General features: G+C 42.8%; 1 protein-coding gene across 1 annotated transcript in view; it reads right to left on the reverse strand.

The window, feature by feature from the left end:
• The window catches only part of CADPS2 (calcium dependent secretion activator 2), a gene marked incomplete at its 5' end in the record, with an annotated part of 402,437 nt that overhangs the window by 119,566 nt on the left and 261,744 nt on the right, over nt 1-21,127 (reverse strand). Inside the window, 1 exon segment of the mRNA XM_048501584.1 lies at nt 3,175-3,276. Coding sequence (XP_048357541.1) covers nt 3,175-3,276 — 102 coding nt within the window.

Here is a 21,127-nt window from a genome sequence, read left to right on the forward strand (position 1 = left end):
CAGGTCAGTCTTAATCAACTAAAATGTCTATGGTCTGTTCTGCACAGCTGAAATAAGACATTCTAAGGATGCCAAAAAAAAAAAAAAAAGCATCCCGGGAAGGTGCTCTGCACAGTATTTTTCCTAAGACGTCCTTAAGACATCTTATTTCTGGTCAAGATGTCTTTTTTTTTAAATGAAGCTTCAAAGTGCACCTTTTGCCTCTAAGCTGCCTGCAAGAAATCTCCTGTCTGTCTTTGCTGAAGGTTGCCCCACAATGTTTGATCTGCATGCTCCGATCCTGGGTGCCTTTTCAGCTCCAAAACTCAATGGTGCACTGCCCATGGGGATATGTGGGGTCACGTTCCCTGGGCGCAGGCCATTTAGTCTTGTGGGGGGTAGAAAATTGCCCACCACATGGCCACACCACTCTGCGTTGTAGGAGTGGCAGCAGCTGCTTGGGCTGTGAGGGGAAAAGGTTGACAGGGGCTTCCCTGGGCTGGAGTCCTCTTCTGGCCTGTCAACCGTGAAGCCCCCAGGAAGCCTCTTACCCACGGTGCCTCCGCCCCCCCCTCCCTCGTCACCTTGGCTGAGCCTGAATGAGGGTGCACCCACCCTGGCTCCCTCACTTCTCCCGCCACTCAGACAACCACTATGTCAGACTGCACAGAGAAGCCATTGAAATCCACAAGCACATGGACAATTTCAACAGAAAAGAAGAGACCATGAAAATGAACAAAACTTGGCTACCAGTGTTGAAAAACACTAAGAGTCAAGACAGTGACTAATCAGCTCCACACAAACACAGGATGACTATAGACAGTAAACAATCAAAGGAGAACAAAGGCCAGGCTACTTCTATTCAGATGCCCTCACCTATTGACCTCGCTATCTTCATTGTTACTCACAGGCATATATACTCCACTTGCTTTCCTACTAACAGATCCTCTGAAGATGCCAGCCACAGATGCAGGCGAAACGTCAGGAAAGAATGCTGTTGGAACACGGCCATACAGCCTGGAAACCACACAGCACCTCAATCCAACCACTGTTAATTAATTAGACTAATCCAATCGTAGTTGACTCTGATTTAGCTCTTACAAGAATTTTATTGGAAGACCGGGTTTCTTTTATATCTCTGCAGATATTTTGTATGTTAATATACAATAAACTTTTGTATGTTTTTGTATGTTAGTATACAATGAATTTTGTAAGTATACAATAAACACATAACTATGTTAAGACAGGGAAAAGTACTAGATGATGGTGACTGTAATAATGTTGTAAGTTGATGCTTCTTTGGGGTATGGGTATTACAGTATGGATTTTTGTACATATATATAAATTGAATCTGCTTTTGTTTTCTTTTTGCTGGCCTTGTGGCCGTAATAAAATTATTCGATACTTAAAAGAGGATTTCCTGGATGGTGTACTAGTGCTTTGCTTAAGTTACCTCCTGAAGGAGATTTCTGTAAAGCAGATATCCAAGAGACTGTGTGTACTGAAAGGGTACCAGCTTGCAAGAACCCAGAAACTGTGAAACACCTTAGTAATTCAAGATAAGTTTGTACCATCATAAGAAAAGAACCTCTCTTATAACATCTGAGAAACCAAAAAGGGTTTTTAAAATCTCTAAATTTCTAACAGATACTAAAGATTCTATACAATTTACTTCAGCCTGATTTTCATCTGTTGAAATATCTCCTAATTCCATCTTTGTGTTCAATAAATCTTTGTTTTTTAATACTGAACTTGCCTCAGGGTGTTTTTGCACAGTCAGAATATCCTGGGGTGAGCATGGATAATATCCCTGTGCAGCCGGAAATTCCACACAGCTCCCTAAGCAGCACAGGGTCTGCCCCGGGGTTGCATCACTAATTTCCCATTGCCCTGCGACTTCCAAAAACTGTCAAAGAGGTGGTACTTTTAAAAATGACTGCGTGTGACCTCACTGCCATGCAAACACCATGGTATCAGAACTGGGGCAGAACTAGCCTATTTTTCCTGCTTTGCCACTCTGGCCTGGCCCACCAATCAACAGGCACTGGGAGCAACAAACATGTGTTGGCTTAGGAAGTGCTCACTTTTTGTCTCCCTCCTTTTTTCTGTGTTTAAATCTACAGCTGTTTGAGAGGATCATTGCCCTCCTATCCTGTTCACCCCCCCTTTATCTGTCTTTAAATTCACCTATCCTGTTCGCCCCCCCTTTATCTGTCTTTAAATTCACGGCTGTTGAGAGGATCGTTACTCTTGTCTCTTGTTCGACCCCATTTCTGTCTTAATCCACGGTTTCTCCCTCTGTGTTTTTCCCCTCACTGCAATCAAAGCCACGTCTCTTATCAACATGAAAGGAGTTTGGGGCTCAAACTAGTTAAAGTGAGTGAGGGAATGGGGGGAGAATCAGAATGCATGAAACAGAGGTTGTTTACGCATGTGCAGAAGAGATCACGGAAGAGATCACGGTGCAAATGGAAAAAGATGTGGAATAGTGCTGAAACAGCTGGGGTATTACATACCGGTCCTGCCTCGACTCCTTGGAAGCATCTGGGAGCCGTGTGGAAGGAGAAACCACAACAAATCAGCTGCGATATGTAAGATCCCGGTTCTAACCCAGGATATTTTGACTGTACAAAAGCAGCCTCAGTTCACTAGTGTATAAAAAAAAAAAGGGGGGGTTCTTCTTTAATAAAAAGGCTCTCTTCTACTTTAAGGAATTCCTTGGGCCGAGTAGATAAGCCACTGAAATACCTGCTATAGTGTGGGATAATATTAGAACCTAAGCTATAAACCCTCACAAGCTACTGGTAAGGCTGCTCAGTCTCATAAATGCTGAAAAACTGGCATCAACAGAGAGAAAAGGGTATTGGGACACCACAGCTTCTCAACTAGGAAGGGTTGGTTTATTCTATATCATTTCATTCTGGTCATGCTTATTTTGCAAGTCTTCAATCTGTTTTTTGTAACTGGCATTGCTAGGCAATGAGCTGATAAGTTTATTTGTGGCTGGTGGCATAAAGCATACAGAATGAGTACAAACCAACACTGAAAAAACCATCCACCAGGATCTGCTTCCTCTTCAAGAGTCCTCAGTTACTATTTGAGCTTTAATGTCATTCCATTGCACCAAGTTTTGACTGTTCCTTGGTCATCTTACCTGACATGTCTGTCAAACCTGCAGAATACAAACCTACTCACCTGAAGTGACTTATCTGGTTTTCTAAAAGCGAAGCAAGCCTTTCCTTAATATCTTCAAATTTCTCTTTCTCCTCAGTGGTTACTGTGCCAATTCCATCAGGCCTAAAATTAAGAGATGAAAAACAACTTTATTTTATTTCATTGGATTTAATAGGCTGCCCCTCCCCTTTTAGGCTTGGCAGTTTGCCTTTTAAAGTAGTCTCCAATTACATCACATATTTTCTTGACTCACTGGAAAAACCCCTCAGTGTATCCAGACAATATATGTAAACTCCCTTTTCAGACAACAATTCCACCATTTTTTAAAAAGGAATGATGTGAACAAAAACTAGATCAAACTAACATTGCCACCTTGATGTCCCTTTGAGATGACTGGCAGGATGGAACACACCCATAGAGAAAAGTATGAACATCATGAATATAGTCAGAGATGTTGCAGATAAGTACAAATACATTGAAGTTCAATCCTGACAAAACTGCTGTGCCATTGGTCAATGATAAAGCTGCTTGAGCCTAAAGATCTGACTGGCGTCCTATCTGTTTCTCACTATACCTCAAAGAGTTGGTTCTTACTTTTAGGAACCCAAGCAGCTTGGGGCTGGGATAGCTAAAAGACCCCATTTTTTGCAGGGGGAAATGGTGCCCAGGGATAACCGCTGCTCCCAGCACCCTCCTGGCCTCATGCCCCCCTATGCTTGGATGCTGGACTTGTGGGTGGGGGCAGCTCCCATCTGAGCCGCCACCACCTCTGTACAGGTTGCCTCCTGCAGAAGCCAGCAGGAAGGTGGGGAAATAGCAGGGCAGCCCAGCGGGCGGCCCAGGAGGTGGTCTGTAACCACAGTGCCTGCCTGAGCTGCCTCTGTTTTTGAGCCTTGCCCCCAAGGGCCTGGGGAGGGAAAGAGGCGGCTTAGACAGGCGGTGCATACCACCCACGGGGACGGGGGGGAGACAAATGACCCCCAAGTTACCATGGGGGAGGAGGTGGTGGTGCGCAATTTTGCACACATCGCTGCTGGTGCGTCTGGGGTCATTTGACCTCCCTGTCCCCGTGGGTGGTACTCCCCTGGCTTTTTGTACTGTCCAGACCACCAGATAAATCCTCTTCACGAATCCTGCGGTTTATGTCCAGATTCACAGAGGGTAATTGGGTGGAAACATACACATTTATGGCGTGTGCGTCCAACTAACATTACTAATATATAAAGGCAGCCCTGTGGTGTGTATCTAAATGCATTTCATATTGGTTTATTAAAATGCTATCAAATCAATAATTGTTTAAATACTCTTCCAGCACAATATTGGCTGAGAATCAGACCTCTGCTGCACTCCCAGGTACACAAAAGATCTCTGTTCAAACTTGATTCTATCCCAATGTTGGGGCATACTCCACAACTACATTCAAATTCATACATGGAACATATAACTAAAGAAGATAGGGCAACCTCTGCTCACATAATTTGAAGATTCTTTACAACACCTAAATGTATACTTGAGGTTTGTTTCAGAGAACTGTAACCCAGCTGACCTGAGACACCATCCTTGGGAGACACAAGAAGGGCTGGCAACACTGCCAGATCTGGGAAGGACCATCATAATTATTGGGATTGGTGCACCATTAAGTAATAATCACACCACTCTGCAGCTGTAAGCTAATGGATGAAAACATTGTACGGATTCTAAAAATAAATCTCAAAACGTCTTCCTCCTTCTACTCACTGGCATACAGGACAAAATATATAGGTGATATAATTATATAATTTCCATTTCCCACTCAGGCATGCAAAGACGCCTTCACAATAATTAAATATGTAACAAGAAAGTTAGGCCAACTCCCTTTACAAAGAAAGTACACAATAGGCAATAACACTTCTGGATTAGTTGACATTTCACCCAGGCAGGCATAGACTGCAATTCTTTTGAAAAAAGTTTCAGATAAAATAATTGTTGTAAAATGGGTTTCGTATAAAACGTTTTCAGGCTTGAAATAAAACCTTTTTGAAACCCAAGTGGGAAAAACTGTGGAACACCACGGAGGAAATGTTTTATTTTCTGCCTGAAAACATTTTAGAATATTTGTGTGGAAAGGACCAAGGAGAGAGGTAAGACTGACAGGTAAGGGTTGGGGACAGAGGGAAGGAAGCAGAGGTGGGGGTGCCCCTCCCTGCAAATTCCTTATGTGTCTCAGCCTATACACAAACTAATTCCATCCACCAGCACTTTGGACACTATAACCAGATAATGAAACAGAACTCGGCACAGGTTTACATTGATTAGAACAGGCTTAATTTGTAGTAGCTGGGCAGAGGACATATTCAGCATTCCCATGTACACTTCTCTACTTTCTTCCTTAGATAAATGGCTGTCATTCATCCCTGTGGTGAAAAGTAAAACACTGTATTTGGAAACAACACTGCAGAAGGAACAAAAATCAGCATACCATCGCTGAGAGTGGGTGCTCACCAGGGCCAAATCTTGGGCAGGGGGATGAGAGGAGGCAGACAGAGAAGGGGCAGTGCCAGGAGGTGGGGGAGGCTCAATTATCCAGCAGAGATGGCTTGTTCTGCAATGCACACACCCCTTTCCCGCAATTAGGCTGCTTCTAGGACAGGGGTAGGGAACCTGCGGCTCTCCAGATGTTCAGGAACTACAATTCCCATCAGCCCCTACCAGCATGGCCAATTGGCCATGCTGACAGAGGCTGATGGGAATTGTAGTTCCTGAACATCTGGAGAGCCGCAGGTTCCCTACCCCTGTTCTAGGAGGTGGAAGAGGCTCAACTGCCTGGAAGAGATGGCTTGTTCTGCAGCACATATGGCAGGTTCCCCCAATTAGTCTGCTGCTAAAAAGTGGGGGAGGCTGAACTGCATGGAAGAGATGGCACATTCTGCATTGTACGCACCCTGATTCCCTAGGAGGTGGGGGAAGTAGAGGGAGACCCATTGCCTCTGAGGGAAGTTGCACCCCTTGGTAAGGTCGTTAGTCAAATGAGGCTATGGTGAGTAAAGAGGCGGAGGAGCTGAAGGTTCCCAAGGAGATATTAAAAAATGTCAAGTTCTGTGCAGTAGGAGACATAGATCCCCACATAATTTTCCTTAGCTTCGCTAATTTCCTTTCTTTTCCTTGGCAGAGGCACCGTCCACTCTTCCACCTGCAGGACCTTCTAATTCCTTGTCATCCTGACTCTCCCTTCAAGGACAGAACATTGACAGTGGTCATGGCAGGCTTTGGGCATGCAAGACCTCTGGGTGGGGGGTAGGGAGTAGGAGCTTAGGACACATTTAAAACACTTGAGGTGTAGTGGCTAAGAGCAGGGGTACTCTGATATGGACAACTGGGTTTAATTCCCACTCCTCTACATGAGTGGCTGATTCTTATTTGGTGAATTGGGTTTGTTTCTCCATTCCTACACATGGAGTCTGCTGGGTGATTTGTTCTGTTCTGTAAACTGCTTTGAGACTCCTTGTAGGAGAGAAAGATAGGGTATAAATCCAAATTCTTCATCATTATTCTGTACTTTCCAAATCCAAATTCTTCATCATTATTCTGTACTTTCACCCCCCCTTCAAAAATGTAGATCTGGTGCTCAGTTACCACTACCAAGGATACCAGGAGTGAGGGAAGATGAACTCTTAATGAGATGTCCTCTTCCTTTCATATTGGCAGTTATTTGGAATTCAAGAGTGGGTACAGTAAAAACAACAGGGCAGGAAAAAAACAGAATCTTTCTTCCAGCACTCCCTTTATCACATATTTCAATATGCTTTTGGTAGTTGTAATAATGAGAATTCCCTAGTCTTGATTTCATTGTCTCAGGAGAGTATTTATACTCTGGAGCAGCATTTTGTATCATCAAAAGTCTTTCCCGGTGGGTTGAAGGAGGCAGTGGTCCGCCCACTCTTAAAAAGACCATCCTTAGATCCTGGTGATCTGGCCAATTACCGCCCCGTCTCGAATCTTTCGTTTCTGGGGAAGGTAATTGAGAGAGTGGTGTTGGAGCAGCTTCAGGGTTTCCTGGATGACGCATCGGCGTTCGATCCCTTCCAGTCCGGCTTCCGTGCTGGGCATGGGACGGAGACCGTTCTCGTCGCCGTCACAGATACGCTCCATATGCAGCTTGACCAGGGCGGATCGGCGCTGTTGGTATTGTTAGATCTAACCGCAGCGTTTGATATGGTCGACCACGATCTTTTGACCCACCGCCTGGCTGCTTCCGGGGTACGGGGCACTGTCCTTCAATGGATTGCCTCGTTTCTCCGGGATCGGAGTCAGCAAGTGTGGTGTGGGGACCAAGCCTCCCGGCGGTGCCCACTTCATTGTGGGGTGCCTCAGGGAGCGCTACTGTCCCCGCTGTTATTTAATATCTACATGCGACCCCTTGCTCAGCTGGTACGGAGCTTTGGGCTGATCTGTCATCAGTACGCTGATGATACTCAGCTCATTCTGTTGATGGAGGGGAGCGGTCATCGCCCTACAGCTCTCCAGCACTGTTTGGAGGCGGTTGCTGGTTTGTTGCAACAGAGCAGGTTAAAACTTAATCCATCGAAGACGGAGATCCTCTGGCTTGGTCAGTGGTAAGGAGGGTGAGAATTTCCAGCGCCCGGTGTGGAGGGGGCCTCGTGGTGCCGGCCCCTCAGTCCGCAGCCTGGGGGCCCACCTGGATTCGTCCCTTTCGATGGAGACCCAGGTGGCCCATATAACCCGGGGTGCGTTTTCCATCTTCGGCAGGCCCGGCGGCTGGTTCCCTTCCTCTCCCACAGACCTGGCCACTGTGATCCATGGAGCAGTCACCTCCAGGCTGGACTATTGTAACTTCGCTCACAGCGGGCCTGCCCTTGCGGTTGATCCGGAGGTTACAACTGGTCCAAAATGCAGCAGCCCGGCTGCTCGCGAGCGCCTTCCGTGATCATATTCAACCAATACTGCGCCGCCTGCATTGGCTCCCGGTTGAATTCCGGATCATCTTCAAGGTATGGGTACTTACCTTTAAGGCCTTACGCGGCCTGGGACCCTCATACCTTCAGGACCGCATTACCCCATATGTCCCTACTAGGCCTCTACGTTCAGCGGAGGCCAATTTGCTGGTAGTCCCTGGCCCCTCAATGATGCGGCTGGCTTCCACGCGGGCCAGGACTTTTACAGCCCTGGCCCCTGCCTGGTGGAACACTCTTCCTCCAGCTGTCCGGGCCCTGCGGGATCTTGGTGAGTTCCGCAGGGCCTGCAAGACGGAGTTGTTCCACCGGGCCTTTGGAGTGTCCAGCCGCTGATATAAGTGCCCCCGCCTCCTCCTACATTTTGGGCCCATTACCATCTATGGGCCCACTCTTTTTCTCCCCTTCTGGGAGAGTTTAACAGGGATTGTTGCGGGCATTGCTGTTATTAGTCGTTCTTAATTGCTGCATTTTAACTTAAATTATTTACAGTCTATTATGTAACTGTTATTTTATGTTGTTCACCGCCCAGAGCCCTTCGGGGGTTGGGCGGTCTATAAGACTGAGAAATAAATAAATAAATAAAAATAAATAATTCCCACTCTATGGCGCAAGCTCCTGGTGGGGTGAGGAAGGGGGGCATTTTTCAAATGGTACTGCAAGGCCATTTTATTTGCCAGAACTTTCAACATGCTATAGACTGCAATTTTCTTTTATGGGTGAAGTGGTTATTTGTTTTGTTTTATTTTACTCTGAATCCCAACTGGGGAGACAGATGGGATATAAAGGAAGACACGTCAGATATAAATATTTTATAAATAAAAAAGTACCTCAGTAATCTTCAGAATAAACCTGAAAGGGAGACCACTATTAAGCTCATAATACTGCTGAAAGTTTCAGGATAAGAGACCAGCAGCTTGAGTTGGACCACCTTGAGAGATGAAATCTGAACCAACTTACACTGTGGGGCAGACATCAACTACAACCACTGGTTTGCCTATAGCAGTGATGGCAAACCTTTTAGAGACCAAGTGCCCAAATTGCAACCCAAAACCCACTTATTTATTGCTAAGTGTCAACACGGCAATTTAACCTGAATGCTGAGGTTTTAGTTTAGAAAAAACCTTGGCTCCGTGGCGTGCGTTACTCAGGAGTAAGCTTGGTGGTAGTTAGTGGCTTTGCTTTGAAGCAACCATGCAACTCTTCCAACAGATGAATCACAGCCCTAGGAGGGTTTACTCAGAAGCAAGCCCCATTGCCAGCAACCGAGCTTACTCCCAGGTAAAGGATTGTGCTTTAGTTCTTCACATGAAAATCAGTGGGATTCAACAGCACTTAACAGGGTTACCTACAGTGTCTCACCAAATTTAGGTCTTAGGTTTAATGCTAATGTGGCGTTTCCCCTAGTTGCCCCGGCCCTGCAGGTGGCTGTACCAACCCACCTTCCCTGACCTGGGGGTTGGACTCCCCAGACAATGTTATCTTAGCCTGGCTCTTAGGGCCAAGGAACAGTCTTGCCCACAGGGCGCCTTGCGTTAGGCCACGCCTTGTACCCTCCTCCCGTACCCTGGCCTGGGGTCCCGGCGCTGTTTGGCCAGAGCCACCGGCTTGCCTGACCCCTCTCCCTCTCTCTGTTGCCTCACAGAAGAGAGCCCTCTGATTGCTTCTCCCCTTCATCGGCTTCTTTGCCCCACCCTGTTATGCTTCACAGGGGTGGGGTGGGTGAGCAGCCGGTGTGAAGCCCGGGGCTCACCAGCCTGTTTCCCCACAGCGCTGGGCAGCCACCCCTTCTAAGCTCCTTGTCTCTCTACCACTCCCTTCCCCTGCCAAAGCCCTCCCCAGTCCCTGCTGCAGCGGCAGCTCTAGAGGCCCATTTCCCTTCTCCTTTTATCTACTCCTCCTCTTGGCCCAGCTGCAGCTCATCACTCTCTCTCACAGCCGGTTCAGCTGTGAGAGGCCCCTCCCTGCCAACACTCACTCTGCTGGCTTTTACTCTGTCTGCTGTTATCCTGCTGTCTCTCCCTTTGCCAGCCCTTGCCCTGCCTGCTGTGCTGAGTCTGGGCGCTGGGGACAGGGCCGCGCCCGGACAGCTAATAATCGAGCCCAGCGGCCCAGGCCAGCCTAGATTGGGGGGAGGGCGACTCTGTTTGTGCGTGCCCACAGAGAGGGCTCTGAGTACTACCTCTGGCACCCGTGCCATAGGTTCATTACCACTGGCCTATAGTGTACCTTACTGTAAATAGAGTATGTAATTGTGAATTTCTAATAATACTGATACAGTCAAAATGGTCAAAAAGATTAACTAGATGAAATATAATCTAAATGTTTTAGCTATCATGAATACAGAATAAGACACAGCTATCACTCGGTCATGACATGATTTGCTGCACAGTTAAGCACACAAGCATTTTCCCTCTTTCAAATAATTTCTACTTGTGACCTGTCAAATAAGAGAGTTAAACATCCTTTCATCTTTAAAAATAATTTCAAGGACAGCAATAACATCAGACACAGCAAAGATATACACATCTACAGACTTTATAAACGTAAAGTGAAATAATGGTAAGTTCTCTTTCTCTCTTCCGATGAATGCCATGATTTGATTGTCAGGAGAGATTGCACTCTGCAGTTATAAAGCAAATAATTCTGTCGTATTAAACTTCACTAGGGCATGTCATGTGTATGACAGGAGAGAGCCAGAGGACCTGATGATGACAAGTGAGAAAGGTGAGCCAGAAGAATGTCATCATCTGTCAGCCTGAACTAAGAAAAGAATTGTTACGTCCACACGGGAGATCTCACTACCTGTCATATCACTACCGAGGTTTGTTGTCATACAAAACTCTGCTGACAACACCTATGACTTTAGAATAACTTGATCCATTTGCAAAGGTTACACAGTGTCCTGTACAGAGACAACCAGAAATAGTGGCATGGTAGGAAACCAGCAGGAATCAATTCTCAAATGAAACCTATGAACCTAGCCCAGGGTGAAAGGTATATTTTCTATTGTAGACTTGTGAGGCATAACATTTAGCATGGTACTTCCAAGGAGACACAGCCGATATAGAGATTTTGAGTCCCTTGCTGCTTTTGAAGGGAAATGGTCTCCAAAGAAGGAACAGAAACTCTCTAGTGATGAAACTTTTTATGGCGAGCTCACAACCTGACCTTCTTACATGGCCAGCTGAGGAGTGCTGGAAAGTACATAGTTTCTCGTTGTACGTTCTTTCTCTTATCTTTCATGTCTTTGTACCTAACTGTTGCTTCAGTTTGTGACTAAAGTCAAAAAGTTCCTCATGTCCTTCAGAAGTACTTGTTTTCTTATTCTTTTATTTTTCTTAGCAACAGACAGGTGTTGATCAGCCAGAACAGTCTGAGGACTTGAGATGCTCGAGAACTGATGGCAAGGAGGTTATACTTGCATTTATACTCAGCCTTGTGGCAAAGCTATGAACATATCACTCCTTCAAGCTCCATCTTACTCTTTTAATGGCTAGTATACTTACCTGATCATGTTCCCTTACTTGATAATAAATTAGTCACAAACTACTAGGCAGATACTAAGATGGGAGTAGAGATAAATTAGGTATCTAGCTTTTGGGAGAACAGGGAATATTTGCCACTACATCTGTGGTAGGCCCCAAGCTGTGTTACAGTCTTCCTGCAGAAATTCGCCAGGCACCAACACTTTATGGTTAAAACCTTCCTCTTTACCCAGGCCTTCAGTATGTGACCCCAGGGTCCCCCACATCTATGCCAGCTGAAGGGTGGGGTCTGGGATTCAAATAATTTAACAACCGGTTCCGGTGGTGGGATTCAAATAATTTAACAACTGGTTGTTTACAAGCACCATTTTAACAACCGGTTCTGCCGAAGGGGTGTGAACCTGCTGAAACTCACCACTGGGTGGGGATTTTTAGTGGATGTTTTTGACTGTTTTAAAATATGTTTTTATGGTGGTTTTCAATGTTTTATGTTTTAACCGGGCTATTAACCCCATTATGTAGGTTGCCCAAGGACTTTGGTGTTGGGAGGGGTGTAAATGGAAAAAATACATAAATAATTAATAACTTACTTTCTAGATCTGAAGAAAATCTTGAGGTAGTGACTGTGGTTAGCAATACAATCAGTTGGATACCATTAGATTTCTTGCTCATCGCACCCATTTCCATCCATCTAAAACCCTAACCCATGTACATTTATCCATTCAGGCCCATAGTTTATAGAATGCATTCTACAGGCCAATAGCTAATGCAGTCTACAGTCATGATCTAAATCAGAGACCTACTGGTTAAAGCATCCTATTAGAACCTGGAAGACCCAGGTTTTAATTCCTACTCTACCATGGAAGCTTGCTACATAACCTTAAAACAGCCACATGCTCTCTGCCTAATTTACTTCACAGGGTTGTTATGAAAATAAAGTGGAAAATATTAAAATAAAATGTAAATAATAAAATCTCCCCATTTGGAACCCAGAGTGGCTTACCTAATTCTCCAGTCCTGGAGAATTAGGTAAGCCACTCTGTGTCCCAACTGGGGAGATAGATGGAATATGAAGGAAGTAAATAAATACAGAAGATTGATGGATGACATTGGTCCAGTGGCTTGCTCTCAGCCTAATCTACTTCACAGGATTGCTGTGAGGATACAATGGGAGGAGAAGAGAACACTTTTGTAAGCCACTTTGGGTGCCCACTGAGGAGAAAACTGGAGCACTGATACTAATACTATTACTACTACTTCATGCAGTGATGAGAAAACAGTTGAGCACCAGGAATAGAAATGGTAGGGATTATGTTTACAGTTGATTGAGAATACATCTTATCAAATAGTTTATTGTTGTAAGCTGTCCTGAGCCCATCAATGGGAAGAGCATCCAAGAAATCAAATTATAAACAAACATATAAATAATTAGTCTTACAAAAGCAGAGGGACCTGATGGCCATGTGTCCCAGAAAATGCCACCAAATCTGTTTATCCCCCCAAATATGCATTAATAGCCTATGTTTCTCCAAAGGTCCACTTCTAAACTGTAAAACAGAAATTCCTCAAAAAACCTGTTGTGAATGTATGCACCTTAAATGTTATGGCATGATGTGAAGAATAGCAACCTAATCTCCACAGATTCACATGATATGCTCCAGAATAATTAAGCAGGAGAAATGTGTAAATGCTCCGGGCATAATATTTCCAGAGCACCATCACATTATTTCATTCTGTGCTTGTCAAATGCCCATCAGGAAATACCTCATCAAACAACTGCAGTCTACCCTTTGGAGACATGGGAAACCAGTAACAATAACTAATAATATGTAATATTGACTTTTGTGAGCATACCATATTCACTGATCAAGTTGTAACCATAATGAACAATGTTAGAGCACAAGGGGACTAAAGTGGGAGGGAAAGGAGGGAGAAAAAAGGAACAAATGGACCAGCAGGGTAGAGTTGCCAAAGTATATAGGGTGTAGGGAGTGGATATGCCTGAGATGAATCTTTGCTCTCCTTCCAAGCCACAACCTGGAAGTAATATTAGGAAAGGCAAGTAAGACTTCTCCCGGATTAGTATGTTATAACAAACAATACAACACCACAATCCTAGCTTTAAATATATAACAGCAACATAACATGGGGTGCTTCAGCAAATACACTCTCAAAGCTCTCATTTTTATCATAGGATGACTTTCTAGAGATGAACACAGATAATTCTCCTCCATACTGCAGCCTTCTCTCTTCAAGTCAGTCAAGTATCTTATAGTTCAACAGCTACAAATTCCTCCCCTTTCTCTCACACAAGGAATAATTTTAAAATAAAAGGAAGAAATTACAATGTTTGTGGTCAGAGGCTTTATTTGATTCTTGTGAGATGGCTCCCACCTTTATTATCCATTTGAAGAATGTTCAATACATCAGCTTCTTTCAAAGAGAAGTGAGACACCTAACTGGAGTTGGGGGGGGGGGGGGGCTTTGTCAATTCAGCCTGCCTCTCAGCAGGGGGAAAAAGTCACTTTGCACTTCATGTATTTCCCACCAACATCATTTCAGAAACAGAGGTACAAAATGGGAAGTCGCAGCGTGACTAGATACAAGAAGAGAAGAAGAGGAAGAAAACAATAGCTCCCTTTTCTGTATTTTCTCTACCTTCACTGCTGTTTAGATTGTCAATACTATCTTGTATTTACATAATCAGCCCATTGCATGTATGTATTTAAATATATGAATCTAAGATTAAGGATAGCAGCAGTAACAAATCACATTAGATCTGGTACTTTTTGAGACTAAATAATGGTTGTATCTCAGAGGTACCACATAGGAAATGCATTTGCAAGTCAAAAGCTAGGGCCAAACCTAAAGGAGACCCATTTCCTGAAAACTGTCACCAGAATCAAACGAGGCTCCCTGCTTTTGATTAATGTTTTAAGCATCATTGCAAAAGGACTGTAAAATTGTTTGTGTCATGATCTCATATGATTTGTGATCCTCAACCGGCAAGGAAGCCGTATTCTCACTCTAAATCAGGGGTCTTCAAACTATGGCCCTCCAGGTGTTCATAGACTACAATTCCCATGAACCCTACCACTTGGCCATGCTGGCAGGGGCTGATGGGAATTGTAGTCCATGAACATATGGAGGGCCATAGTTTGAAGACCCCTGCTCTAAATGGACTTTGTTTGCCCTTAGTAATGCCAGCAAGAAACCAACACTGACTTACTACAGAGTATCAGCATGTCCTTAATAGCTAGGAATGCTTGAGGAGGAATCAAATAGCAGTTAGCAATAAAATGAAAAAGGCTGTGCGCAACAATAAACAGCCATTAAAAGGGAGTAAGGATTTGGCAGCAAGTCAGACGTAATCACCAAATGAGCCTGGAAAACATTTAATTCAGCCCTAGTAATTTCTACAGCACTTTTGCATGCACAGAGTGCTTGCCTTTATCTTTACAAGTCTGTATCATCCAATATTGTTGACTGATATTGTCAAAGTGGTGATGGCATTTACAATATTGACTAAATCTAGGCCTCCTAAACATTCAGACCACAGGAACTTCAAAACTATCTTGGCACCTGATCACCACTGACATCAGGTGATAAAACCTAAGAGACAAGGGGCAGTTCCCTGGTATCCCATTGGAAAATTTCACACAGCAAACCACCTCAGAGAATTCATAAAACCTTCCAATTTAAAGCAGCATTCTGCAGCAAAAAGAATTTCATCAACATTGCCTGGTCTGTTGACTTTTAAAAAACCTTTTAACCCAATCAAGATTGGGCAGGGGGGGCAGTTCTTGGAACTGGTGTGGGGCCGTCTGCCCTCCCCGCCAGCAGAGTGGGCAAACAGAGAGGCAGGCATGCACCTGACCTGGAAATGGCCTCCAGCCCCAAGGCTGTGCTGGTCTAAACGTGGATAACGGCACAGCTGGAAGCAGGCTAGGGGTGTTTGTGAGGGGTGGAGCTGACTTTAGTTTACTTCCAGTGGGCTTTCAGTCTGGTAACGGCCCCAGCACAGGCTGATGACTTGTGCCAAGAGAACACATGGTTTAAGTCACTATCTCCTACAGAGAGTTCAGGGTAGCAGCAGGATTGTTTTGTCCCACTGCTTGCTACACCACCCAGAGCTCCAGCACCGTTTCCAGCTGCCGCAGATTGCCCCCCATCTGGATTGCTATTATACAGGCCTTTTTGTACCTGTGCTTACTCCGCTACATTTTGTGAGAAATTTGTTGATAGCTCTTTTTAAATAAACAAAATACTGTCCCTGATGTTCAGCCACTCCTTTCCTTATTTTTTTTCTAAACAGAAGAAGAGCAGCAAGAGAAGGATGAAGTGTCTCAAGGCTGTACATACAGTACATAGTGCCATTGCTCTGAATCCATACACAACACTCTCTTATTGAGACACTCCATATTCATGGCAAAAAAAGCCTTTGCTGTTTTCAGCAAGTTAATGTGAGGTAAAACAATTAAATTCAGGTGGAGGCCTTTATCATACCTTCATTGGTCTAATGCAAACGCAGGACGCCTCACAGGCACATACTGGAATTTAAAATAAACATGAATTACTTGCTTTTACAAAAAAAAAGATAACTTGCGCCTGCCACACACCCTCTTTTAAAAAGCAACTGAGTCTGAAATGGTCTTTAGCTAATAACAGGGCTGTGATGGTCCTCTTAACAATAAAATACACTGCTCATCTAGCACAGCCAAACCATTTCATCACTGGGCCATAAAGACCCCTTTGTCTTGATGTTGTAGTCTTTCTCCTTGTCAGCATGACTTAGAAAACTAAGATGTATAATCACATATATCAGCCTAGAACTCTGACCCACCAGGTATTGTCTGTGGAATTCTTTTTTCCCCCTTTAGTAATGCTGGAGATGAATGAGTGGATGTTATTATCAGGATGTGTCTGTGCGTGTGCACAATCCTGAGTGAGAGCTTCTCTTTCTGTCCTTGACTTACCTTTCTTCTCTCCCCCCTTTCTTCCCATTTCTTTTTCTCCTATTTTCAGTGTCTTAATACCAGTCAGACCCCCTCTCTTTTCAACACTATTCCCATTCTTTTATTTCTAAAACACTCATAAATGCTATACAAATACAGCAGTTTGAATAGGAGAAATACATACAAAGTGCTCACCACCGTGGAGGAGGATGAGCACTCTGAGAGATTTTTCAACACCCGATGTGCAGTGTTGTCCTTCACTTAAGTTAATAAATAAAAGAAACATGTCTAACTTCCTTTTGAATTCTTGAAATAAGTTTGGGCAATTATCAGTAGAATTTCTGCTGAACATTAGCATCTACAGATTCAAAACCACACAATAAATAAGGGTCTAAAGAAGTAGGCAGTATGGGGTCAAGCTTCTATAGGAAATCTCTACGAATGTACTTAGGCAGCTCAGGAGTTGGCATGAAAAGTATGCTTTCAATGTACTGGCAAAGGCCTTGCAATTATGTAGAAAATATAAATAACACTGCATCTCCATTCACCGGGATAAAATAGTACTATTGGAAGGAAACAGAAATTTAGTTCACACAAGTTCTCTAAGAAACCCAACTTTGCAAGGATGTCTCTCTTCCTACACTTGGCATTTTAAGTACTAATTATAGTCAGCAATCAAGAACAAGACCCTTACAATACAGACAGTTGTTCCGAGCAATAGAAATCAGCGCTCTCTCTTCCATGTTAATTTATAGATTGCTTCAAAGTTTTGTTCCTGAATCTCAACATTCATTGCTTGCCTTAGTTTTTGCTATTCAGAATCAAAGAAATGGAACTAAAAGAGCAACCAATATCGTGAGATGGAGTTTGTACTGTCTTTTAAAAAATCCTTTAAAAATAATGCATACTCAAAAAAATCTTAGAGAGAGACACTACTGCTCAAAATGTAAAAATTCTTCATAAAAACACAGTCTACAAAGCAAAACAGCACGGCAGGACTGTGCTTGAAACACCTGGGTTTCTGTTGAAAGCTTCATTCAAATGCTACCAGTCCTCTTACAAGCTAATGGATTTCATACACCACTGAGTCAATGAGGGGGCCAAGGTCTCTCATCTCATTTAGTTACAGGAAGATACACAAGTGGATAAATGTCCTCTCAAATTTAACTTCCCATCAAAAATTACATTTCAGAATCAGAGTTAACTGACTGGGACATGAAGGCCCTGACTGTCCCCCAAGCAAGCACTTTGGGAGCATTATGGAGATCTCATGGGGAGGCACCATTTGTAAGACTATCCACGTGAGGGCTATAAAAATGGTCAGCATAATGTGCACACATTGGCTTATGCACAGAGGTCCTATACTGGCTCCCCAAAATGGCAGCTTTGTATTGACAAAACTTTGCTGTAAGCCTGACTGGCATAACCTACATGCAACTAGAACTGTTGCATGGGGCCTCCCATAAGCGTAAAGTAGTCTAATACCATCATACCCAATGAATGATTTTGGCTAGTCAATTAAGTGACTCATAATCTCCAATTAATTTTCTCCCAGTGTTTTGTCAATTTTCTTTGTGAATTAACTGACTGATCTAAGAGATTTCTCTTTAAAGTTGCTTAGATTACTTATTAAACCCATCCTTTTTACAAAAGTATAACTATGATTTGAGAAGTGACAGATCAGAGTCAGTCCATTTCCTTTTTTTTGTTAATTCTGGTGGGGAAAAAATGTTGAAATGTTTCATCTTGCTTATTCACCCTCCTCAATTGTTTGAACATTAAAAAAAGCTTTACTCTGCTAGAATACTAGTGCAGAAATGAAATTACTTGTATGTGTGTGTACAGATAGACAGAGAAAGGGAAGGAGAGAGAGACACAGTTTCTCCTACAGAGACAATATTATAAAACCATTTCTATATCTTAACTTTTATATTTTAAATGAAATGTTTATTCTGCGGGAGGACTGGTTCAGAAATGCAGTCTCTTTCTCTCCCACTCTCTCTTATGCACACATACAGTTCCCTCAGGAAAAAAGGAATCATTTTGACAATTTCTACTATTTAAAAAAATTAGAAAATTGTTTTACTTTGCTGCAGTGCTTGTACACTTATGTACAATAGGAAAATAAAAAGCTGACAACAAAAAACCTTCCATGTAGAGGAGAGTTTCATTTAAAAAAATCTTTCATGTTATATCTGTGTATTTTTTCCATTCTGAATGCACACATTTTATTTTAAAATGATTTTAAAATGTGAGAGTGTGTAAAACATACATGCACTTTTTCACTTTACAGCAGCACTGGATCATGTACATGTATAAAGTAAGATGTAACACTATTAATACAAATAAATATTTTAAAACTGATATAATACTTCCTGAGAAAGCAACATTTCTTCCTGGAGATATTTTTATTGTCTGCAATCATGTTCTAGTGAAGCTAGAAAAAGAAGAGTTTAACATAACAACAGCCCTGCATAAGGTGGGGAAAAGGCCCTAGTTTGACCCTCCTCCCTGTACAATCCCAGAATTTAGTTTAATTTTAGTGCTGACTTCCTTTTCATTTGAGTCTATTATCATTGCCTACTTATAGAACAAAATACTTTAAATGCAAATCTGGAAGAACAGCTGACGCCAACACTAACAGTGCCAAAGCAGTAAACATTTTAAATAGGAAGCTCCCAAAATTTTGCAAGATATCCAGCAGAAAGAGGATTCCTTAAAAATACCTAGATTTGATTCTGACACAGCACCACCAAGCTTAGTGTTGCAATGAATTAGCAGAACCCCATCCAGGGGAATTTACCAGTTGCAACTGATTTGGAACGTGGCTGATGTTAGGATAATTTAAAAGGATAGCCTGGGTAGTTTCAAAGGGCAACAAGTAGTCAAAGTCTTATAGCTAAAGCACAATTAGCGTAGAACAGGAATGTCTTGTTTTAAATAAAATAGTGAAAGGTGAATGTTAAGGAGGGTGGCCAACCATACTGAACAAGTGCAAAGCTGAGATAGACATAAGGAACCATATAGTATAAGGATAGTGAAACAGACAGACAGATAAACCTTTTCATCTACCTTTCTAGAATTTGCTAGGCTTGTGAAGTACTGGTACATGCTGATACCAGTAAAGTATATCAGAAACAGGAGCAGATCTCTACAACTTGCAACACATTGGCTAAATGCAAAAGACATACTTTGGTTCAGCGTTAGAACACTGACTTTGCATACAAAAAGTCCCAGGTTTTGTTCCTGGCATTTCCAATTAAAAGGGTTTTACGTGTCAAGTGCTGAGAGCTTTCTCCAACTTGAGATCCTGAAGCAGACAATACTTGGCCAGATAAAACTGATTTGGTACAAAGTAATGAAATAAAATGCTGCCCATCATCCAGAGATCTACAAACTTCACTTTGTTCCCTGCCTGGTACCATAATGTATGGTTGATGGGCTGCCATTGCTTAGGACTTCATGTTCTTGTGATCAGTTTATCTAGCATTATCTGCAAATGTCAGGAAAACTCCCAGAATGAGACAGACAAACAAAGGATTCTAACAAATCAGCCATAGATCCATCACTTTGTCTAACTGCTTGGAAAGGGCTGACTCAATGTACTGTGCTGCCAAAGGTGCCATGGGTTGGAGAGCATAGCTTCTGCTTCCTGTCCCACAAGCAGTGCTTGCCTTAGATCCAGGTAGCAAAATTTCTGTTACAGATACTTAAAATGAAGTCTTATAAAAATAAGAAAATGGTGGAGCTGTTTAACCACTAATTTTATTTCCTTTCATTGTGCCTAACCTAGAGGGGAGGAGAGATGAAAGCAAGGAGCAAGGTGAAGATAGAAGGCCAAGAAGCAAATTTTCTAACACCACTGAACAGTCAAACATGAGCTTGTGTTATATTTGGAACTGCCACTTTCCTGAAGCCCATTTTATTGTGTTTGAAAATTAATTCCAAATTGGTAACTTCACACATGAGGAAAACCATCTGTTTCATAAAATCATAAACCCATCCTTACCTGTCAGCTAGCAAGCAAAAAAGCATTGGCAAAACCCTCCATTCTAAGCCCCTCATCACACAATTTTCACAATATTCAGAGTACACCAAAAATAGTGCATAATTTGTTTCGTTTATTATCTCTTGGTCATTTCTAATAATTTTTAATTATGAAATTTTTCTTTTTGGAAATTTTCTACAGAGGAACATAGCTTACTTGCAAACTTAAATAAAAAGCAATGACTACCGGTATGTATCCCAAACTATGGAACTGACACATTAGAATTATTTTGTATTCCAGCATTTACTAATACTTCATTAAGCCCAAAACATGGTATCCTTGAGATACACAATTCAAAAACATGCTTTTCCTCCAAGAAATTCACACGGAATACATACATGATAGAGAAATCAAATTATTCACCCAAATCATCTATTCCAAGTAATGAAAAAACACCAGTTTTCTTTTTTTTTTAAAAGCATACAAAGCTGGGCAACTTTGGGCCACTCAAAGGTTGGACATTTTACCAAACAAAAAACTGTTGACTGATTTACTGCACAGAGAAGTGGCAGTACACTGATTAAAGAGATTAAA

Source organism: Sphaerodactylus townsendi, linkage group LG06 (assembly GCF_021028975.2).
Source record: "Sphaerodactylus townsendi isolate TG3544 linkage group LG06, MPM_Stown_v2.3, whole genome shotgun sequence".
In the NCBI taxonomy this organism is placed as follows: Eukaryota; Metazoa; Chordata; class Lepidosauria; order Squamata; family Sphaerodactylidae; genus Sphaerodactylus; species Sphaerodactylus townsendi.